A 21,273-nucleotide genomic window follows, 5' to 3' on the forward strand; every position below is an offset into this window, starting at 1 on the left:
TTTCTATTCTGATTACTCAGGTAATTTGCTCCAGAGCAGTGGTTGGCTTCCCTCCGTCCCACCCCCAACAAGCCGCTGTAGAGTCAACAGCCTCAACAGGGAAAGACCAAAGTCCCGCTTTCCATACATCCTCCTCAAGCTACAGACCTTTCCGTTTTTCCAAAGGGAGTCAGCTCTACAGCACACTCTCCACCACGTGGAAACCCACGAACACACGGTATGCACCTAATGCAGCCCCACCCCACTCAGCTTCCACGCGATTTCCAGGAGCCCTTGGTGCTCTGAACACAGGTGAAAACTGCGGGTCATTCTGGCCTGATAGACCCATATAGAGCCAAAATTGCACAAAAATAATAAGCTAACGCACATCTCCAAACAATCAGGATACAGCAGAAGAGGTATAAATTTTCTTTGACTTTTTTTTAAAGAGGGACAAAGAATAAACAAAAGCCTTGTGGTTCAAAAGTGAAAAGAAAAGTAAGTTCATCTTCAACTTGGGCAGATTGTGAAAATCTGTCTATGACCCAACACTGTCCTCTAGAGGCCACGTCTTCTCTGCTCTTCGGTACAAAAAGATACATAAGAAATAGAGTAAAAACAATACAATTATATGATGATTCTAAATACAGTAAAACAGATTGTTTTATATATACCAGACACTATTTTATATTATAAGAGGTTTTTAACTATTTGCCTAATCTTTTTCTTTTAGAATAGTTTTAGATTCACAGAAATATTGGGGAGATACAGGTCTCCCATATGCCTCCCACCCGGTTTCCCCTATTGTTAACCCTTGCATTACTATAGTACGGAAAACTGTAGTTGGCTCATTGTCATAACAATGGACCAATATTGATACAGAATTATTCACTTAAACTCCACACTTTATTTGGATTCCATTAGTTTATCTAAAAGGCATTTTAAAATATAGGATATTCCTCTATCACAAGAGATAACCAAGGAGCAAAGTAGACCACCACCCCTGAGAACCTGGGAACAGGTGTGCAGATACGGGGGGAGAGGACATGGTTCTGTTATTTCTGGTACAGGATGAGCTAGTTAACTTTATGAGGTCATCAGTAAGATAAGACAAGTACACTACTTTCTAGAATTGTTTGTTATCCAATGATGGCTCAATGAGCATTTAAATCCATGTATTACAATGCCTTTAAGATTTAAGGGAAATATATCAAGTATTGAACCGTATATAAACACACATAGTGTGTATATAGTAAGTATATTGAGGTAAAGATAGAGCAGAGTGAGAGTGAGTGTTATGGGTTGAACTGTGTCCTCCCAAAATTCATAGGTTGGAGCCCTAACCCCCAGTATGTCAGAATGTGGCTTCTTTGGAGATAGGGTATTTACAGAGGCAATCAAATTAAAATGAGGTCATTAGGGTAGGCCCTACACCACTATGGCTGGTGTCCTTATAAAAAGGGGAAATTTGCACCACGTGAAGAAGCCAAGGGTAAAGCCCTGGAGCAGATCCTTCCCTCACAGAAGGACCACGCCTGCCAACACCTTGATTTTAGGCTCCTAACCTCCAGAACTGTGGGACACACATACTTACTAACATATGTGTGGCATGTATGAACCCAAGACTTTGACTTGCTATCATCAAGCACAATTCCTTACACTCATCTATTAGCAAAGCAGATATTCAAAATTCTGAACTGATTTTACAGAATTGCTACAGAGAAAATGGTGCAGTTCAGAGCTACTTTCTCAGGAGAAAACTCAATTAACCAACTTATAATGAAATGAAATCAAGAAAGATTCCCTAAATTACATCAGGCATGTTTGAAAAGACTAGGAACTCACTGCCATTTCTCCACTTACAGCAAAGCCATGCTGGGAAAACCCACTTCACTTTGATATGGCTCAGAGTCTTCAAAAACTGATGCCTTTCTCATAGAAAAGCATCACAATATATTCACCATGTTAGACCAACGATAGTTTATGATTATTTCTATCAACAGTGTACAGACCTTTGGCTCTATATTGTGCAATGACACCTCCTCCTGAAAGAATCAACCTGGAGCTAAAATCTCAGCCATATCCTCGCTGACCCACCACACGGACTGAGCTGTTTGGAGTGAACTCTGGTCTTGCCGCCTAACCACAGTGCAGCACGGACGGGGTGAGGCTGCGTGACATTGCGGGGCACACCTCCCAGCCGTCCCTGCCCCACCCCTGCCTAGCGCGCAGGGTATGTGCACCTCGGCCCTGTCCCTCCCTGCCTCTTGGGAATGATAGCAGAGTCACCGCCACCCACAAACACGTCCCTCCTCTTCAAAAGGCAGCAGCAAACGAGACAGACATATCTCGTTACTGTGAACACGAATGAGGCACCGTAAGTTAAAATCGAGCTCGTTTCGCCTAAGAAAAGGGCGAATGTGCTGAGAGGAGGTAATGGTGGGCAAGGAACCTGGACGGCACTTACGAAGGCGAGGGCAGCGACCCTCTCTGCAGGCAGATCCCCCAGCGCGGCGTCGCGTGCCATTCAGAGCCCACTCAGCGCTTGTTCAAAAACATGTCTTTATTGATTTCAGAGAGAGGGACGGAGACGGAGAGAGAGAGAAACATCGATGGCAGAGTCGCCACTGATTGGCTCCCTCCTGCAAGCCCCCAACTGGGGATGGAGCCCGCGATCCTGGCCTGTGTCCTGACCGGGAATCGAAGCAGGATCTCCTGGGTCCCAGGGCGATGCTCAACCGCTGAGCCACGCCGGCCGGGCGAGGTCACTTGCTGGCGCGAGCGGATGGCCGCCTGGAGACCAGGCCCCACGCGGCGCCCGGCTGCCTCCTCCAGGCGCGCTGGGCAGGCGCCCTCGAAGAGCGCCCCGCCGCCGCCGCCGCACCGAGGGGCTGCCGCGGGCTCCCGCCCGCCGGGCTCTGCTCCCTCTGTCCAGGAGGGAGGCGGCCCAGTAAGTAATGCGGGGGTTTAAACCCATCAGCATGTACCTAGGTACTGCTTCCTCTGTCTGGCAGGTGGGGAAAGCCGGGCACAGGGCGGGGAGGTGCGGGTCTGGGTCCGCGGCGGGGAGCACGGCCGGGGCGCTCCGCTCCGCTGCCACAGTGAAATCAGCGGCCATCTCTTTTCTCATTAAAGCATTATTTATTTCAATGCTGAACTCACTGAACAGGTGCAATAAAACACACAGTGAAAATTCGTTTCTGCGCAGTGACATCCGATCAGTCAATAAACTGAACTATTTCATGCTCCAGGAAAGGGAGATAATATCAGTAGTTAAGATGGTTTATAAAGCAACTACATTTCAACTAGCTCCAGGTCGCCAAGTAAGATATGCAAATGAATGTTTAACTCTTAGTAAAATTATGAAAACCATAAGATATTTCAAGTTGGACTCTAAATATCACATATAAAATTTTAACATAAATCATGTTTCAAAAGCAAAACATAAATATAATTGAGAAAATATTTCTTTACCTTGGCTAGAATAAAATTTAAAAAATCACTGTCATGTCTTTTTTTTTTCCATTTGTCAAAACTATTGTTTACAAATTAAAAAATGTAAATCTGTCTGTTTTAGAAATTTTATTTACTCCAAATATTCCATAGGCTGTTGTGCAAAAGTTGGGATATTTCCTCAAGATCTGATATTAATTCTCTCAGACCCTGCTGGTTGGATCATTCACATAGCTAGCTGCCCTGATGTTTTCATTGAGTACATGTAGTAGTTTAGGGCATTTTTTTTCTTTAAGGTAAAAAAAGCATCTTTTTCTATTATGGGGAGCCGAGTCGCACAGAGTCGGCTGAACAAACGTTCTCGGTCCTACTCACCTCTGCAATCAGATCGTGCAGCTCTCCTTCGTTAGGGCAGCACCCCAGTGACCTGACGATTGTTCCAATCTCTCTGGGGAAAAAGTGGTCAAGAGTCTTAGCACATGAACCCTGAACAGACAAGTGCTGAGTTTCTCTAGGCTATTTCAGAGCAGATGCAGTCCAGCAAATGTCACTCAATGAATATCACCTTGAGAGGCAAAAAGATACTTTCTGGGGAAAGGAAAAGGCAGACAAGTAAACTAAGGAGAAAAGAAAGAAGTGAGTCCATTTACTGGTAAATGTAAGCCTTCCTGGGGCCAAAATCGAGAAGCTCTAGAAAAGGAGGAGAAAGGAGGAAGGAAAATAAATGTCAGCCACTTACTAATTTTAAGTGTTAGTTGACTCTTTTGAGCCCCCGTTTCCACATCTGTAAAATGGGAATGACAATGTCTACCCCAGAGGTCTGTGGTTAAAGTTTACATAGTGGCAAGGTACTTTAAAGCATGGCCTATAGTGTCAGGAAAAATTTCTGATAAGTGCCTTACTACCGCCAACCATCTTATTTCTTAGCTTCCTTTTGCTATCTCAATACTTCTTCTAAATTACTTATCTTGTAACTATCAATTCCATTTCTTTTTTTAAAATATTTTAAAATATGTTTTTATTGATTTTAGAGAGAGAGGAAGGGAAAGGGAGAAATATCAATCAGTTGCCCCCAATACACATCCCAACAGGGGACCAAACCCACAACCTGGGCATGTGCCCTGACCAGGAACTGAACCAGCGACTGTCTGGTCCAGGGGATGACCCTCAACTGACTGAGCCACACCAATCAGGGCTACAAATGACTCTCAAAGTTCTCCCCAAGAGCTCTGATTCTAAGATTATTTTTAAAAATACACACAAAATGTGTGGCTTATGTAAGAGAATGCTCTTGCTCTCAATGGACATACACTGGAGTATTTCAGAAAAAAGGTCACAATGTCTACAACTTAACCTCAAATAGTCCAGCAAATGAAAATAATAATAAAATGCCTCAATATGTATATATATGGAGAGAGACAGAGTGAACCCATGCAAGCAAAAGCTCATGTGGCAGAATGTTAAGAATTAGTGAACCTGGGTGAAAGTGTATAACAGTTCAGTGCACCATTCTTTCTATTTGTCGACAAGTATGAAATTTTTTAAAGAAAAAGTGTTTATTTAAAAAAAAAAGAGAAGCAGATTTCAGTCTCAGTAATCAAAACAAAAATAATAAGAAATAATAACAGACATCCTGCCCTCTTATAAACTTATAAAACAATTGGCTCTTTTGTGTTATACTATTTTTATCATTTTGGCTTGAAACATTGACCATCAAGGATGTGTTAACCTTCAGTTTCACAATAAACTATATGAGTTACAACCTTTTTACTCAGCACTTTAGGACCGAAAATTGAAAACTTGGCAACGCTGAACAGATCTAATATCATGCAGTACGAGTTGAGATGGGGCTGGCTATGGGTCCACCGGTCCTCACAGGAAATGAAAAGTATGTGGAAAGATGACGGAGCAATGAGGGGGCAGCACTGTGAACTGTTCCTGCTACCACAGGGTCAAAGCCGGGTTGCATGGTTGACGTGCACCGAGCCCTGGGCTCAGGCTCTCGAAAGACGAGCAGTTCCTAGCAGAATGGTCAGAGTGGCCTCTGGCCCAAGAAGGCTGGCTGATGGCACTGCCCAGTAACGGCCAGGTAGAGGATGACTAACTTCACTCTTCTTAAATGTGTTCTTTCTGCAAAAGGTAATGTAATGAGTTGAATTAATTTCAGGAGGCCTCCCAAGTTCCCGGAGTCCCTGAGAGGACAGGAGAGGAAAATCAGAGCAGAAACAAAGATGACTCGGAGCCCTCCTGTTCCCATGTCCTGAATACAGGCCGGAGGCACAGAAGATGCTGATCCCACGAGCTCCTCTCACACTGTAATTCTGTGCCAAGAACACGGGGACGCAGCAGAAAGGGTCAGGTGGGCCCTGGCAAACTCCAGATGGTCTCGGGATGGAGCTGGGAACCTGGCCATTCTAGGGGGAACCATGCGGCTAACAGCTCAGCCTTGGGAGTAGCAAGGCTCCCGAAGGCCAGCTAAGGAAAACGGAGCAGGATGAGGGAAACACAGGCCAGAAAACAGTCGGCCTATAAATTTTGGTCAGAACTGCAAACTAACTCCCAAGGCCTTTACAGTTAAGTACTAAGAATTTGTGTCTGTACTTGGACTATACAGAGAGTACTAAACAAGGAGACAAAGTCATTTCAGAACAATTGAGTCACAATAAGGTTGCCCAGCAGTGACATCACCACTTGATTTAAGTATAGCAGTTAGGCCATTTAAAATGTTCAGCTGGGACCGGCGGGGTCCCGGCAAGCCAGCCTTCAGGGGTGTAGTGTCGCGTTTCTGACACAAGGTGGGGCCAGTGCCGAGGAGCTAGGTTGCGAGCCTTCCGTTTAAGGGCAGTCTAAGGTCAAAAACGCGGAAAAGGCCTGATTCCAGACAATGGCTGCAATTCCAGGGAGGAAAGAGCAGGCAAATATTCTACCTTCTCTATGGACTAGCTGACATTGGGCTAAGTGTAAGAGAATGTTAAAGGCGATTCCAAAATGTCTACGAAGGAACAAAGGATTTGAAATGACTTTCATTTCTTTAATAAATATTTATTGAACACCTATGTGTCAGGAACCATTCACAGTAGAGCAGACAACAAAGAGAAAACCTTGCCCTTGAGGAAGGCATTTTTCACAGATTAACCTTATTTTGACAAAGTCTTGAAATAATGGCTAAATCTCCTTATTTGCAGAACTACTCTGTTTAAAAAAAAAAAAAAAAAAAGCCTTTTTTTCCCCAAATATCCCTCTAAGAAAGGGAGGGTCATTTTTCCACTGCTAAAATATGCTTTAGAAAACCCTCTGGTTCAAACTTGTTACATCATTATTTCTTACATCGCCCTCTGTACTAGGGTTTGCAGCTCCCAAATGAAGAACTCTAGATCTCCCACGGCTCAGGCGCTGCTCCAGGCACTGTGGTTACTGTCATGAATGAGACAGACAAGGCCCCTGCTCTACCCATGGAAAGCATGATCAAGTGGGAGAAAGCACACACACTCAAAGAAGTCCACATGGGAGCTGACTTTAGGAAATGATATATACTTTAAAGAGTGAAGAAAGCACCTCCACCATCATCATGATCATAGGTATTAACTGGCTCAGCACTTATTACTATCTGAAATTGTACTTATTTCTGTTTACTTGCATATTGTCTGTCTCTTTCCTCTAAAATATAAGCTCCATGAGGACAGAGGCCTTTCCCTGCTATATGCCAACACCCAGAAAGAGCTAACACATAATGGGGGCCCAATAAATACTTGTTAAATAGTAAATGAATTTGCAGAACACTTTAGAGTTTGAAAAATGCCTTTAAATTAAAAAATACTTTGATAGACATTCACTCATTTCACTCTCGCATCAATCCATATTACAACCCCCATCTTAAAAATAAGGAACTAGAACTTGGTGAATTTGCCTGACTCACCTTCTAGGAATGTAACTAGTATGGAGCAAAACGGAATGTTGTCCTCAGCCTCCAACTCCTGAGATTCCGTAGCGCAGCAGTCTTTGCAATAACATCTTCTTAGCACAAATCATGTGCTTAGTGTGATTTAAGGTGAAAAGTAATAGCAGATGGCCCTGGCCAGGTAGCTCAGTTGGTTAGAGCAGCATCCCGATACGCCAAGGTTGTGGGTTCGATCCCCAGTCAGGGCACATACAAGAATCAACCAATGAATGCATCAGTGAGTGGAACCACAAATCCATGTTTCTCTCACTCTCCCTTCCTCTCTCTCTCTAAAAAAAAAAAACAATTAAAAAATAGAAAAGTAGTTGGAGTGAAAAAGACTCAGGAGACCAGCACCACTATGCCTTTTGCATATTTCTCATAGATGTTTTGGTTACAGGGTTTAGGAAATGTTTATTAAATTAACTGACTAAAACATTTTTCATTATTGTGAAAGGTCTAAATAGTTCCAAAGGCAGCACTGCCAAATGGCTGCTCGCCGCCTAAACAGGAAGTTCACTGTCCTGGAGTTTCCTTCTAAAAACAACACTGAAACAGTAATCACTGTTACAGGTAAATCAACCGATGGATGCTAAAATTAATGGGCAAAGTTTGAGGAGAAATAGGAAATTTGCATAATCTTGAAGTGTCTTCCCCAAGATATTTACTAATTACAAAGGGAAAAATAAATATCTATAGTTGGGAACTGGCAGGCACTACCGTAACCAAGGGAGCAAGATTAACATCATCAGGAATGAAATACAGCAGCATCTAATATGTCCTGACATGATGCTCTGAAGAGAATACAATATCACTCCCATGATATTCCTGCCAAAAATGCATTACCTCAATCTATGCATGAAAGAACATCTGACAAACCCAAAATGAGGAATGTTCTACAAAATCACTGAGCAAGGACTTCTAACAGCATCAAGGTCACTGAGGAACTGTCAGAGATTGGGGGACTAAAGAGACAAGACAAGGAAATGTAACATAGGACTCTGGGTTGGATCCTGGAAGAGAGAGGGGAGGTTAGTGGAAAAGCTGGTCAAGCTCCAGTAAGATCCTTGGATAATAGCACCGTGTGATATGACCATTAGGGGGAGCCGGGCGAAGGATACACAGGAACACACTGTATTATTTCATGCATTTCTGTAACTCGATTAATTTCAAATAAAATGCTTTTTAAAATAATGAAAAGATTAAATTTCACAAAAATGGCATACTAAATTTCTTTTTTCTCTGTAGTCAAAGAATTCAGATATTTTCAGAGAATTACCACTTTACATATTAGGGATATCAGCCATTTGCAAATAACATTTTCTCAAATTGTCATTTATCTGTTTATTTTTCTTATTTTTCTTAGCTTGAAAAGAATTTTGATGTGGTTGGGGGTGCATTAATTCTTTTTTTCTTTTTCAATTATAGTTGACATTCAATGTTATCTTAGTTTTGGGTGTACCGCATAGTGGTTAGACAGTGATATAACTTACAAAGTAATGCCCTGTGAAGGGTGACACCAATCATAGTTATTACAATATTATTGACTATATCCCCTATGCTGTACTTTACATCCCCGTGACTACTTCGTAACTGCCAATTTGTACTTATTAATCCCTCCACCTTTTTCACCCAGCCCCCAACCCCCTCCCACCTGGCAACCGTCAGTTTGTTCTCTGGATCTTTGAAATTGCTTGTTTTCTTTTGTTCATGAGATTCCACATATAAGTACAATCATATGGTATTTGTCTTTCTCTGACTGCCATTTCATTCTAGGTCCATCCACGTTGTTGCAAATGGTAAGATTTCATTCTTTTGCATTTGTATTCCCTACATAACAAAATCTAGGCGCCTTAGGGCAGAAAACACAATCCATCACTGAATGACCCCTAACCCACTTTTATCATCCATTTCCCAAAAACTCCACACAACTAACTACATACTCTCTGCTAATATTCTTGACACTGTATGTAAACAGAAAACAGTGCACATCACAGAACCCAAATATTAAATACATTTTGTCTTTATTAAGTTTATATCTTAGGAGAGACAAGAAATACAAGCTTTTAGTTAAAAACATAAATATTCTTAAGAGTTGGGGAAGCAAAGGAAAGATGGCCTAAAATGAGCTCTCAGTGGAAGGTTGGAAATTATTTTTTAACTGCATCAGTAGTTTTCAGAAACAAGTAGACACTTGAGTGGCACTTCTCAGTAATTCAAAAAATGAAATAGGAGGAGTCTACGGGTTAGGTGCTGGTGTAGCTACCATGCCCTTAAATTAACCAAAAGCTTACTTGAATTACAGCCTGTATAGCTGGCTTCTGGCCTGGTTTCATTGCTGCATCTACAGGGGCACCTCTGAACACTTGTTTCTGAGTCCTTCTAGGACAGAAGGAACAAATTCCCACACTCCTCAGGACCCTGCTAACGAAACCAAAGCCACACCCTTTCCTACAGCCCAGCCCTGTCCTCACCTCCCCCAGGGGGGGATGGGTGCAGATATCTTGCCTCACTATCTCTGCAGATGAAATGGGTGAAGTTGTGGTCACTCCTTCCATCTGGAATGCGCAGAACACTGGCTTCCTGCTGGCTGCGTGAAGATGGCCTTACTTGCTCTGTGGACAAGGCGGAACCACTAGCTGCTACCCCCTACTGCCCTTTCTCACTCCACCACCAAGTAAATGTGGAGCCAGTTCAAACAGCTCCTGGACTTTGTTATGTGACGACAAATGTATCTGCTCCCCACAGCTTCTGGTTTGCGGTGGAAGTGTTATAAGGGAGACATTCTTCATGGCATGCTTGACAGTAGCAAGGCAATGACGGCTCTTCTATACCCCTCAGCCCGCTCTGAATAGCCACCCTATCAGCCAACTTCAGCCTAGGACTTAGCTCACCAAAATGTCTAGGGGCCGCAAACCTTCCCGGGGTTGCTGTGCAGAAAATTAAGTTATGGCCCCGAGTGAGGATAATGGTCGATGCTGTAACAAACTCCAGCATCCAGTGGCTTAACACGACTGTCGACGTAAGAAACGTCCAAACCTAGGAGAAAATTCATTTGAGCCAAACTGATAACAATTGCTGGGAAGCAAAACCTCAATGGATTGAGAAAATGCTCCAGAAAATGGCAGTTTTCCCACTTACTTTATACACCAGAACCAAAAGGGGAACACCTAAGGGGGTTACATGAAATCCACTGGTGACAGATTAGGGAGGTGGGAGAAAGCAAAGCAGGGAAACCTCTGGGATTGGATAAAAAGTAAATGAAACAAACATGAATTTCTTTTACATAGGTGGGTATAGGAGAGTTAACAACAATTAACATAACAGCAATAAGGGGACCTGGGTCCTGAGGGGTCTGGAAAAAGAAAATTACCCTGACATTAGGTACGTTATCTTAGATGCAAACAAACAATAGACAGGCTCAGTTAAGGTAAAGATTGACCTTTGTTAGGCAGGACACTGGCCTAGGACAGGACAACCTGCCATGACTCACTTTCAGTTAATAAGTTTTAACTTCATTTCATCCTATGTGGTTACTTTTGGGCTTCCCCTGAGCTTGTCAGGGTTAGTGTGTGGCCCCTTTTTCGCCCACACTAGTCATGGAGGTGGCATATAAGGAATAATTACTCCTTACATCATATTTCCAAATGTATCCTTATAATACACTTGCATTTACTGAGAAAACTTAAGGGACTATTTGGTCCCATGCTGCCTCAAGAGGCACGACAAACAGAAATATGAGAGGGACCCAGATTTCCAAATATGCCGGTGGCCATCTGAGCACATGGCAATGTTGTTTTGGTTTTTATCCCCTCTACCTTTCAAAAGCTAATGAAGACACTGCCATGAACTGGTCTCTATTATTTATTTGCATTAAGTCTTCCACACTTAATAGGGCTGACACTTTTCAAGTGGATCCAATATTTTATTTCCTATGTCAAGGAGAACAGGTTGAAGTTGCAGGAGTATGAACCTGGAAGCCACAGAGGGTACACAGCCAGAGGCCACAGGAATTATATGCCCAGAGGCCCCAGGAAGTACACTCCCTGAGACCACCACTCTCAGCCTCTGGCTCCGAATTTTTGTAGCCATTCAGCAAAATCTGTACCTGATAGAGACAATACAAAAAGTACAACAGACAGATACCTATAATTCAGAGTCAACCAAAGTTGGCCTCCAAAGATAAAGAATACACAACAGTCAATTAAGAGTCCTCAACAGGGCAGCCTGAACCCAAGTATTATTCTATCACAACACCATTCTATTAATCAACACTCATCTATCAACCCTGGGACATAGTTCACTGGGGTTCCCAGGGCCCCACACCCTTCGTGATGCCCTCCAATGCACTAAAACTTGGGACACTTTGCACTTACACTAAGATTGAACTAGAGAGCTCCATCCATTCCAGATTCCTGAATGCTAATGAGAAGCCACAAAAATGAACTTCATCACAGGTTCGATTCCATTCCATGGGGATGGTACCATGCTAAGGAAATATGCAATCATTCAGGTAAAAAAAAGGGGGGGTAGGAAAATGGTATATATGCATTTCCTTGATATGCATAGAATATTTCTGGAGTGATCCCTAAAAATTTGTACTTTAGTTGCTAATATTTTGGAGGGGCTCTGGATGACTGGTAAAAAAAGGGTGTTACAGCAACTTTTCTCTATACTTTATCTTTTCATTTTAATGATGTGAACAGAATATACTATCTATTCAAAAATAGTTTTTTAAAATTGATTTTTAGAGAGAGAGAAAAGGAGAGAGAGCCTGGCCGGGTGTGGCTCAGTGGTTGAGCATCAGCGTAGGATCCAGGAGATCGAGGTTCAGTTCCCAGTCAAGCCACATGCCCGGGTTGCGGGCTCGATCCCCAGTAGGGGGCATGCAGGAGGCAGCCGATCAATGACTCTCCCATCACTGATGTTTCTACCTCTCTCTCTCTCCCTTCCTCTAAAATCAATAACGATATATTAAAATATATATTTTTTTAAAAAAAGAAAGGGAGAGGGAGAGACAGAGAGAGGGGAAGGGATTAAGATGTAAAAATTGCCAGTTATACAAATAGTCACAGGGATGTAAAGTACAGCATAAAGAATATAGTCAATTAATATTGTAATAACTATGTATGGTGTCAGGTAAGGTGCTAGACTTATTGGGGTGATCACTTCATAAGTTATATAAATGTCTAATCACTATGTTGTACACCTCAAACTAATATAATGCTGTATGTCAACTGTAATTGAATTTTTTTTAATTTTTTTAAAAATAAACTGTGTGTAAAAAGTAATTTTCCAAACTGAATCAGACATTAAACTTTTGAATAGTTTTTTTAAATGTTAAATTTTATGTTATATATTTATAATAAAAATACACACACAAACAATACACTTGTATTTCCATGGACATTCTTTGGAAGAGTTAGAGAAACTTATAGCAAATCTTGCCTTTAGAAAGGGGAACTGGATAGCCAGGATTAGAGGTGAAGAGACTTACCTGTCACTATCTATTTTTTGTACCTTTTAAATTTTATCCCACATGAATATATTATCTATTCAATACCTTAATTTTCAATCAATCTTATTGACTGAAATCTGAACATAGAGCAGGAAAATGTAAGTCAAAATATACTATGTCCTATGTTTTGTATGAGGCAAAATAAAATTGCCACTAAATAATGATTTAGAAAATATGCCTCAACTTTCAAAAATGATTTAACAAGGAAAATGAACTGTTTCAGAACTTAAAATATCAAAACAGAACACAGAAATAAGTAAAAAGGTCTTATGAGAGTTTTGTTATGTATAATATAACATTGCTAACCTAGATTAGAGAAAAAATAAGTCTAAATTATTTACAAGAATATAAAGTGGAATAAATTAAATAATAATTAAATACCTAATATTGTCCTAAACTTTAAATCCTGAACAAATTTGTCACAAGCTAATAATGTTCTAAGAGCTTTAAAAATGTCCACTAACAACAGTGGTTCTCAAGTTTCTGGGTCTCAGATCCTTTACACTCTTAAAAATTACTGAGATCCTCAAAGAGTCTGTTAATATGAGTTTATTTATCTATAAGTACCATGTTAGAAATTAAACCTCAAATTTTAAAAATATTTATTACTTCATTTAGAAATAACGATTTAAAAACCCATTCTATGTTTATATTAATAACATAATATTCATGAAAATAAGCTATTAAAACAAAAATCAACTTGAATTAGAAGAATGGCACTGTTTTGCATGGTTGCAAATCTCTCTCTCATGTCTGGTTTAACAGAAGACGGCTGGATTCTCCTCTCTGGTTCTGCATTCAATCTGTTGCAATATCACATATCATGTAGCATTTTAAAAACTCCAATATGCACTTGTGGAAAAAATGAGAATGGAAATAGCCAATGCTGTCTTTGACTTATTATGAAAATAGTTTAGACTTCATAGATTCCTGAAAGCGTCCTTGGGACACACAGGGGTCTCGAAACCACGCTTTGAGAATTGCTTACTCACACCAATCCTATGAGGCGAATGGGGAAACTGAGGCCCAGAGGGAATAAATAAGTGACTCAGAGTCACAAAGCCAGGACTGAAACTCAGGAAGTCTGATTCCAGGCCTCAGGTTGCCCCTGGGAGCCAGGTAGAAAGCAGCAGGCTCACTTTATAATGTTTTACACAGTGATGGAAACCCACTGGCTGCCTGACAGTCACGGTCCCCGACCTCCCCTCCATCTATTGTGATACCATTTCCATTCAATCTCTCAATGTGTGCAAAGCAGAGGTAAGGGGAAGGGAAGACAGAGGAACGGGGGCGTGGACCCTACAACTCCTATCACACTCATGGACGTCTCCTCTACCTCCCCCCTGTCTTCATTCTGGTCTCACACTGTCCTTTGTTTCCTGTCCTCCATCCTAGGCCTACCGGTATTCACGTCTTTCTCTCATCATTTGATGTTCTTTTGTTTTGTTTATTTTACTCAGGAAGTGTATCATTGATTAAGCATTATTAGTTTTTCTGTATAATATTCCATTGGTGGCTTTATTTATTTTAAAATGAAAATTCTATTCATTCACTCAACAAATATTTACTGAACGCCAACTGTGTGTGTAGCACGAAAGCTACAGTAGAGTTTATCCGACTCACAGAATTGACAGTCAGTAGGTTGGGGCAAGCAATGCAAAGATATCCTTTCCACCAGACTAGAAAGAATAGGAAACAGTATTGATCGGAAGTAATAGTTAGGAAAAAGACCTTGTAAACAGGGCATGGCAAAATAAATACTTTAAAGAGCATGATAAATCCAGAAAATGGAAAAAGGGAAAAGAGCCCTCTGCTATTTTATGAGTTATATCAGTAATTTAGAATAAGAACAAAGAAAATATTTCCAAACCTCACATCCACTGTGTTATTTGCCTCATGGTCAAACACTTCAAAAGCCTCTTTGATTTTCCTGTGAAATTCTGCTACTATTATCTCTGCAAAAGACAAAGCGAATAAAAATTATTTTACTTTAATTTTGAATTCAGCACAAAAATTTCAATAAACTAGAAATTCACCATAAGGGATCCTGCCTGCTCTCTCTCAGCCCCTATCCTACCTAACTAGTTTAAAAACTAAAACTCCTAATTATTTCACTCAAATGTTATATTTTTCCAGGTTGCAACATAATCTCCATAACCTTTCATTTTTAATAGAACCAAAGGACTATACCACAATTATTGATATTAATTTTTCTTTATATGGCTAATTTAACAAGTAAAAATAAATGTCATCTCATTTAAATCTACACTTCGATTCCAAATGAGTGTGAATCATGATCCATAGGCTTGTATATTGCCTCCCTTTTCTATGTTATATATCACCTGTTCATGTTCTCCATAGGATCTTCCAGTTTTTATCATTTGTTTGAGCTCTTTAAATAATAAAGACTTAACTTTATGTCACAATAACTACATACAATTTTCCAGGGCAGTTATGTGCATTTGTTTTTCTACAATAAAAACAGTCCTATATCCTTTGTGATCATCAAAGCACACAGGATTACTGGAGAAAAAAACAGGATATGGGAGAAAGAGTTTAGGTTAGTAAAAATCACTTCTACCCTCCCACACAGAGTTAGCTACTCTTATTGTTGTCTCTTCGCAACCTTATTTTTTAACAATAAACTGTGAGCATCTTTCACTCTCAAAAAAATATTACATTATCATTTTTAGTGACTGGTATTCTATTATAGAGATTTATCATTATTTATTTAACCAAACACCAAATTGCAGACATTTAGGTTGTTTCTGATTTTTCACCATTATAATTATTCTTTAGTGATCAGTCTTGCCCAGTTCATCCTGTGCGTTTGTCTTCTTAGCTCACTGAAGTACAGTGAGTGGAATGCAGTCGGATTTGTGTGGGGTGTTGGAAAGGTTCTTATTACTTGTGACAGCACCTTGGGAAGATCTCACTGGTTAGAACACTGCCACTGCACACAGTTGATATCTGCTTTTTAAACTGAAAAACATCTTTAAAGTATGTTCTCTTTTATTTTTAGGCAGCCACATCTGTTAAGATTTCTTATCACCCTTTAAAGTTTAGAAACGTATCCTTTGAGGAGCTTCTGGGCTGGTGAACAAGTGGAGGTCCTGGGGGCGCGTCGCACCCAGAGAGCACATGGAACTCCACACCCCTCCCCTCACACCTTGCCCTGTGCATCTCTTCCACTGGGCTGTTGCTGAGTTCGAATCTTAGCAGGAATAGCAGAGGTTGTTCAGTCCAACTCTCAATTGGAGTCTTGACTATTTCCACCTCTGCAGATAGAAAACCACCCAAGGCAGCCTACCACAAAGCTGGACAGTCGTATTGTAAAATTTGTTCTTGTATTGTGCTAGTGTCACATTCCTAAGCCAAGTATAAATGATGTTCATATTACACAAAAATTCTTTAGAGGGGAATTATTCTAATGTTTAATCTTGGTCTAAATACAGAATATATGTGCCCCCAGTGTGTATCCACGCAGGACAATTCAGTGGGTTGTGGGAAGAAAACGTTATAACTTCCATTTATGAGAGAGAGACAGAGAGAGAGAGAGAGAGAAGAAGGGAGAGGGAAGTTTCCTCATCTTCAATGCTGATAATAATAGTATCATCCTTGGAAAACAGTACAGCAGTTCCTCAAAGAGTTAAACATCAAATTACCATATGACCCAGAAATTCCACTTCTGGATAAACACCCAAAAGAATTGGAAGCAGGAACTTGAGCAGATATTTGTGTACCAATGCTCACAAGAGCATTATTCACAATAACCAAAAGGGAAACAACCCAAATGTCCACTGATGGATGAATGGATAAACAAAATATGGTTTATACATACCATGGAATATTGCTCAGCCTTAAAAAGAATTAAATTCTGTCACATGCTACAAAATGAATGAACTTTGAAAACATTAAGTGAAATAAGCCAGACACAGAAGGATAAATACTGCATAAATCCATTCACAAAAGGTACCTAGAATAGTCAAACTCATAGAGACAAAAAGTAGAATGGTAGTTGCCAGGAGAGGGGCTGGGGAGTTACTGTCTAATGGGTACAAAGTTTCTGTTTGGGATGATGAAAAAGTTCTGGAAATGGATGGTGGTCATGTTTGCACAACAATGTGAATGTACTTAATGTCACTGAACTGCACTTAAAAATGGTAAATAAATACACCTCATCCTAATTCAAATGTATTGTAAGTTATAAAATTAAAGTGCATGCATATCAAACAATAAATGGGTTTAACAATTCTGATACTCCTGAGCACTATTATCCCAAGTTCCAAGTAGTTAGCCAACCAGCAAGCCAAAGCCAAACTAAAACATCACTTTCCCCTTCTTGCCCTTTTCTAACTGGGGATTTTTTTAAAGTATTCCTGACTTCTTTTATTTAACCAGGCTTTTCATCATAAAAATTAAAAAATCAGATTGACTGTGTATATTCTTGCCAAAATATAAGACTTGGTTTCATCATATTTGGCTAAAATACCATGGTAAGTAACATGTCAGAAAGATATATTAACCTATTAACATTTTCATGTTCACAGCCTAATAAAAGCTTTAGAAAGTTTTATTGTTGCCAGACAAATATATTTAAGCTATTCAAATTTAAATGAAAGTATAACAATGCCTTTGCATGATGTCTAAATAATGGATGTTAGCGGTTGCAAAAATATTTGGCAACTTACACTGCTCAAATCAACATTTCAAAACAACTGAAATAATGCCTTTGATTTTAAAATATTTTATGAAAAAGTAACTTTTATCTGGAAGAAAATCTTGAAGATTATTAGAATATATAACAAGTGAGGTACCTGAGGAAATAATTATAGTAAATTGGTACTGTCATAGGCAGTTACATAGATGTGAGCAGAGTAAGAACAATAGCTCGTGTATCGAATGTCACCAGGGCAGAAAGCCCAGGGTGCCTAGCAAGGGCAAAGCTGGGAAAACAAGGACCTCGTGCCCCAGTGACCTTTCCTCCGCTCCAACATTGTGGGTCTGGAGGTTCAGACCCCTGCCCCTTCACATTGCTGGTCACGCTGTTCGGACCCTCCCCTGACCTCTCCTCCCCTGGCATGTCGCTAGTCATATGGCAGACCCCTTTGGAGGAGGAACAAGGGGGTTCGAGGATGGACTCATAAGACTCCCACACAAGCCCTTGCACAACCACTCCCTTAAGCATTAAGCCCTCAGGACACTGAGGCTCTGACCACATCAGATAACCTTAGGAACAAAGCCTCAGGCCTGATGACTACAGAGACAGAGTTTTGATCACACGAGAGACAACATGGAGGCTTCAGCCGTGTTACAGCTTCAGGTCCAGAAAAGCAGCAAGGCTGGAGGGGCAACACCGAGGCTGACCTCAGGACCAGCTACGATGACTAACGACCCCCTACACTGGGGCCAACCAATCAGTAAAGACCATGACCCGGAAAGGACACACCTGGAAAGCTGATGAATATACCATTGGATCCTCCCTTAAGATTCCTACCTTTAAAGGGTAGATAAACCTCAGGATGGCGGCTCAGCCATGCTCTTTCTCTCTCTGCAGCACCAATCCCGAGCACGCCCGGCTCCTTTTGCCCTGGCCTTCCCCAGGCATGTATACCCTTGCTTGCTTTCTCCTAAGTTCCAAGGGCCCTTCTTTTGTCTCTGTAGCTTATTTCCTGAGCCCACACAGCCCAGTTGGCTCACCTCTTCCACAGCTCACTTCTTCTACCTCTGTGACTTTCTATTTTATTTATTTATTTATTTGTTTGTTTGTTTGTTTGTTCGTTCATTCATTCATTCATTCATTTAAATCTTCACCCAAGGACATGCTTAGAGAAAGGGAGGAAGAGGGGGAGAGAAGGGGAGAGAGAGGAGCAGGGAGAGAGAAATACTGATCAGTTGCCTTCTGTACACTCCCCACCTGGGGATCAAACCTGCAACCCAGGTATGGGCCCTGACCGGGAATCGAACCAGCAAACTTCCAGTGCACGGGATGATGCTCAACCAACTGAGCTGCTCTGGCTGGGCCCTCTGGACTTTCTAAATAAAGTTTTGCTCGTATTTGAGTCTTGGCTCTGAATTTTTTTCTTAGCCAGAACTCAAGTACCAAGGTCCAATTGCCAGTAACATTCTGGTGCCGTTTCACCACTAAAATTACAAACTGTAGTCCATATGTCTTCATTGGGTATTGACACATGACAGATTAATATTTTATACAAATTCTGAGAAACTTCCATGAAGTGTTTGGCTGATGACATATTTAGGTTAGTGGAGAAATAAAAATCAATTAAAAACCGCAGAATCTAGAGTTGAAAGAGAATTTACATGTCATTTAACCTCTCAACTAATGGAAAAGATCCCCTCTGAAACATGCTTATGTGGTCATGGATCAGGGTTTAGTTTATTGCTCTCTATTGTAAAGACTAATCACTTTTGTTCCTAAAAATCGTCGTCTTGACTATGGCCACCACAAATAAAAAATGTGTTGCTGAGGTCTTAAAAATGTGTTTTAAAGGTCCGTACTCAGTTCCCCTTCACAAGGCACAGTCTTATTTAAACTTAACTCTTGCCTGGCTGGTGTGGCTCAGCAGTTGAGCATCGATCTAGGAGATCGGGGTTTGATTCCTGGTCAGGGCACATGCCTGGGTTGCAGGTAGGGGGCACACAGGGGGCAGCTGATCAATGACTCTCTCATCATTGATGTTTCTAACTCTCTCTCCCTCTCCCTTCTTCTGTCTGAAATCAATAAAGATATACTTAAAAAAATAAGTAAATAAACTTAACTCTTGATTACTCATGTTAACAGAAATGTAAATAAAGCCATAATTCATCATTGTGCTCTGGAAATTAATCAATTTCTTGTTAGAGAACATGTTTAAACTATAACCTTAATATATATGCGAAACTGGTTGGTTGATAATCCAAGTAATTCTATTTAATTCATGGTTATATCTAATTCAAAATCAGAAATATTATCTCAAAAATTAAATAATATAGTATGTAGGTTTTCAGTAAAGTATATGCAATTTTGCCAAGCTTGGAGGAAAATATTAGCAATAATACCTTTATTTTCACAGAAATGTCATGTTCAGCAGGTGTTCTAGAAAATGTTTCTTTTTATAGAGTGCCCATTTAGCAAAGAGTGAAATGACCATATGTGGAAAGCAGCACTTTACAAGATGGTCAGATGGTGAAATAATACCGGAAATACTAGTTAACAAGCACATTTTTATAGTAGAACCACTGTAATATATACCTCATTTCAGACTAGCTTGTATATTTTAAAATATGTTGTATACTGACAAGGTTTATCAATGCTGATAAAATAAGAATCTTAGAAGTATTTTTTGTGTTAAACAGGAACAATGTGATTGTTGTGTGCCCTCCATTCCCCATGCATTCTCATGGGTGGTTACTAGATACTAATTCTTAAGTGTGCTTTTAAAAATGATATCCTTTATATTAACTTGATCAATTTTTTTTCTCTTCCTTAAAAAATAGTTCAAAATAATAAAAAGCAAAATTGTATTACAATGCAGTTTCAGGGGGAAAAACAAAAAAGCATGAGGAAAGTTCAAGTTTTTGCTCCTTAACTCCTTTTTTTCAAATAAGACAGTTTTTTGTATTTTTAAAAAAACATGTTTTTATTGATTTTAGAGAGAGTGGAAAGGAGAGGGAGAGACAGATAGAAACGTTAATGAGAATGGCTGCTTCCTGCACGCCCCCAGCTGAAGATTGAGCCTGCAACCTGGGCATGTGCCCAGTCTGAACTGGAATCGAACCGGCGGCCTCCTGGTGCATGGGTCAGCACTCAACCACTGAGCCACGCCAGCCGGGCTCCTTAACTCCTTATAACAAGAAGTAGCTATAAGAAAGCTAGGGCAATTGTGGACATTAAATATTATATGGAAAATGCTTGGCTCATAGTAAGTACTCAAAAACATAAGCTATTTTTATTATGTGGAATTGGGAATTTGTTTGGAGATTGCCTTTGCATTGTAACCTAAAATGTGAAAGATGGGCCTATTAACTTTATCTCCATGATGGGTGTGGGAAATAGGTTTAAACAAAGAAATTTTATGCATATATACTATATGCCAGATTAAGTGTTTTACATGCATGATTCTACTTAAAAGCTAAAAGTTCTGGAGTCAAGCAAAATTGGCTTGATCCTGAAGCTCTTACTAATTTCAGCAAATTACCAAATGTCCCTAAGTCTCAGTTTCCTCTCCTATAAAGTTGAGATGCTAATAATAATAATAGTAATAATAATAGCTACCTTCCAAGGCTGCAATAAGGATGAAGGAAACAATGTATGTAGAGACCCTGGCACACAGGGTCACTAGATGTGAGCCGCTATTGTTATTTCTCACAAAAATTATCTGGATTA

General features: G+C 40.3%; 1 protein-coding gene across 2 annotated transcripts in view; it reads right to left on the bottom strand.

Annotated features, from left to right (window-relative positions):
• Window positions 1-21,273, bottom strand: part of DRC8 (dynein regulatory complex subunit 8) — a 36,901-nt gene that overhangs the window by 4,538 nt on the left and 11,090 nt on the right. The window contains exons 2-3 of one of the 2 annotated variants that reach the window (XM_081123774.1): window positions 14,758-14,842; window positions 3,808-3,880 (exon numbers count right to left, since the gene is read on the bottom strand). In XM_081123774.1, the coding sequence (XP_080979900.1) occupies window positions 3,808-3,880; window positions 14,758-14,842 (158 nt within the window). The remainder of the gene's footprint in view (window positions 1-3,807; window positions 3,881-14,757; window positions 14,843-21,273) is intronic. The other variant, XM_081123775.1, reaches the window with a different exon arrangement.

The sequence above is a fragment of the Miniopterus schreibersii genome, assembly GCF_964146895.1.
Source record: "Miniopterus schreibersii genome assembly, chromosome: 21".
In the NCBI taxonomy this organism is placed as follows: domain Eukaryota; kingdom Metazoa; phylum Chordata; class Mammalia; order Chiroptera; family Miniopteridae; genus Miniopterus; species Miniopterus schreibersii.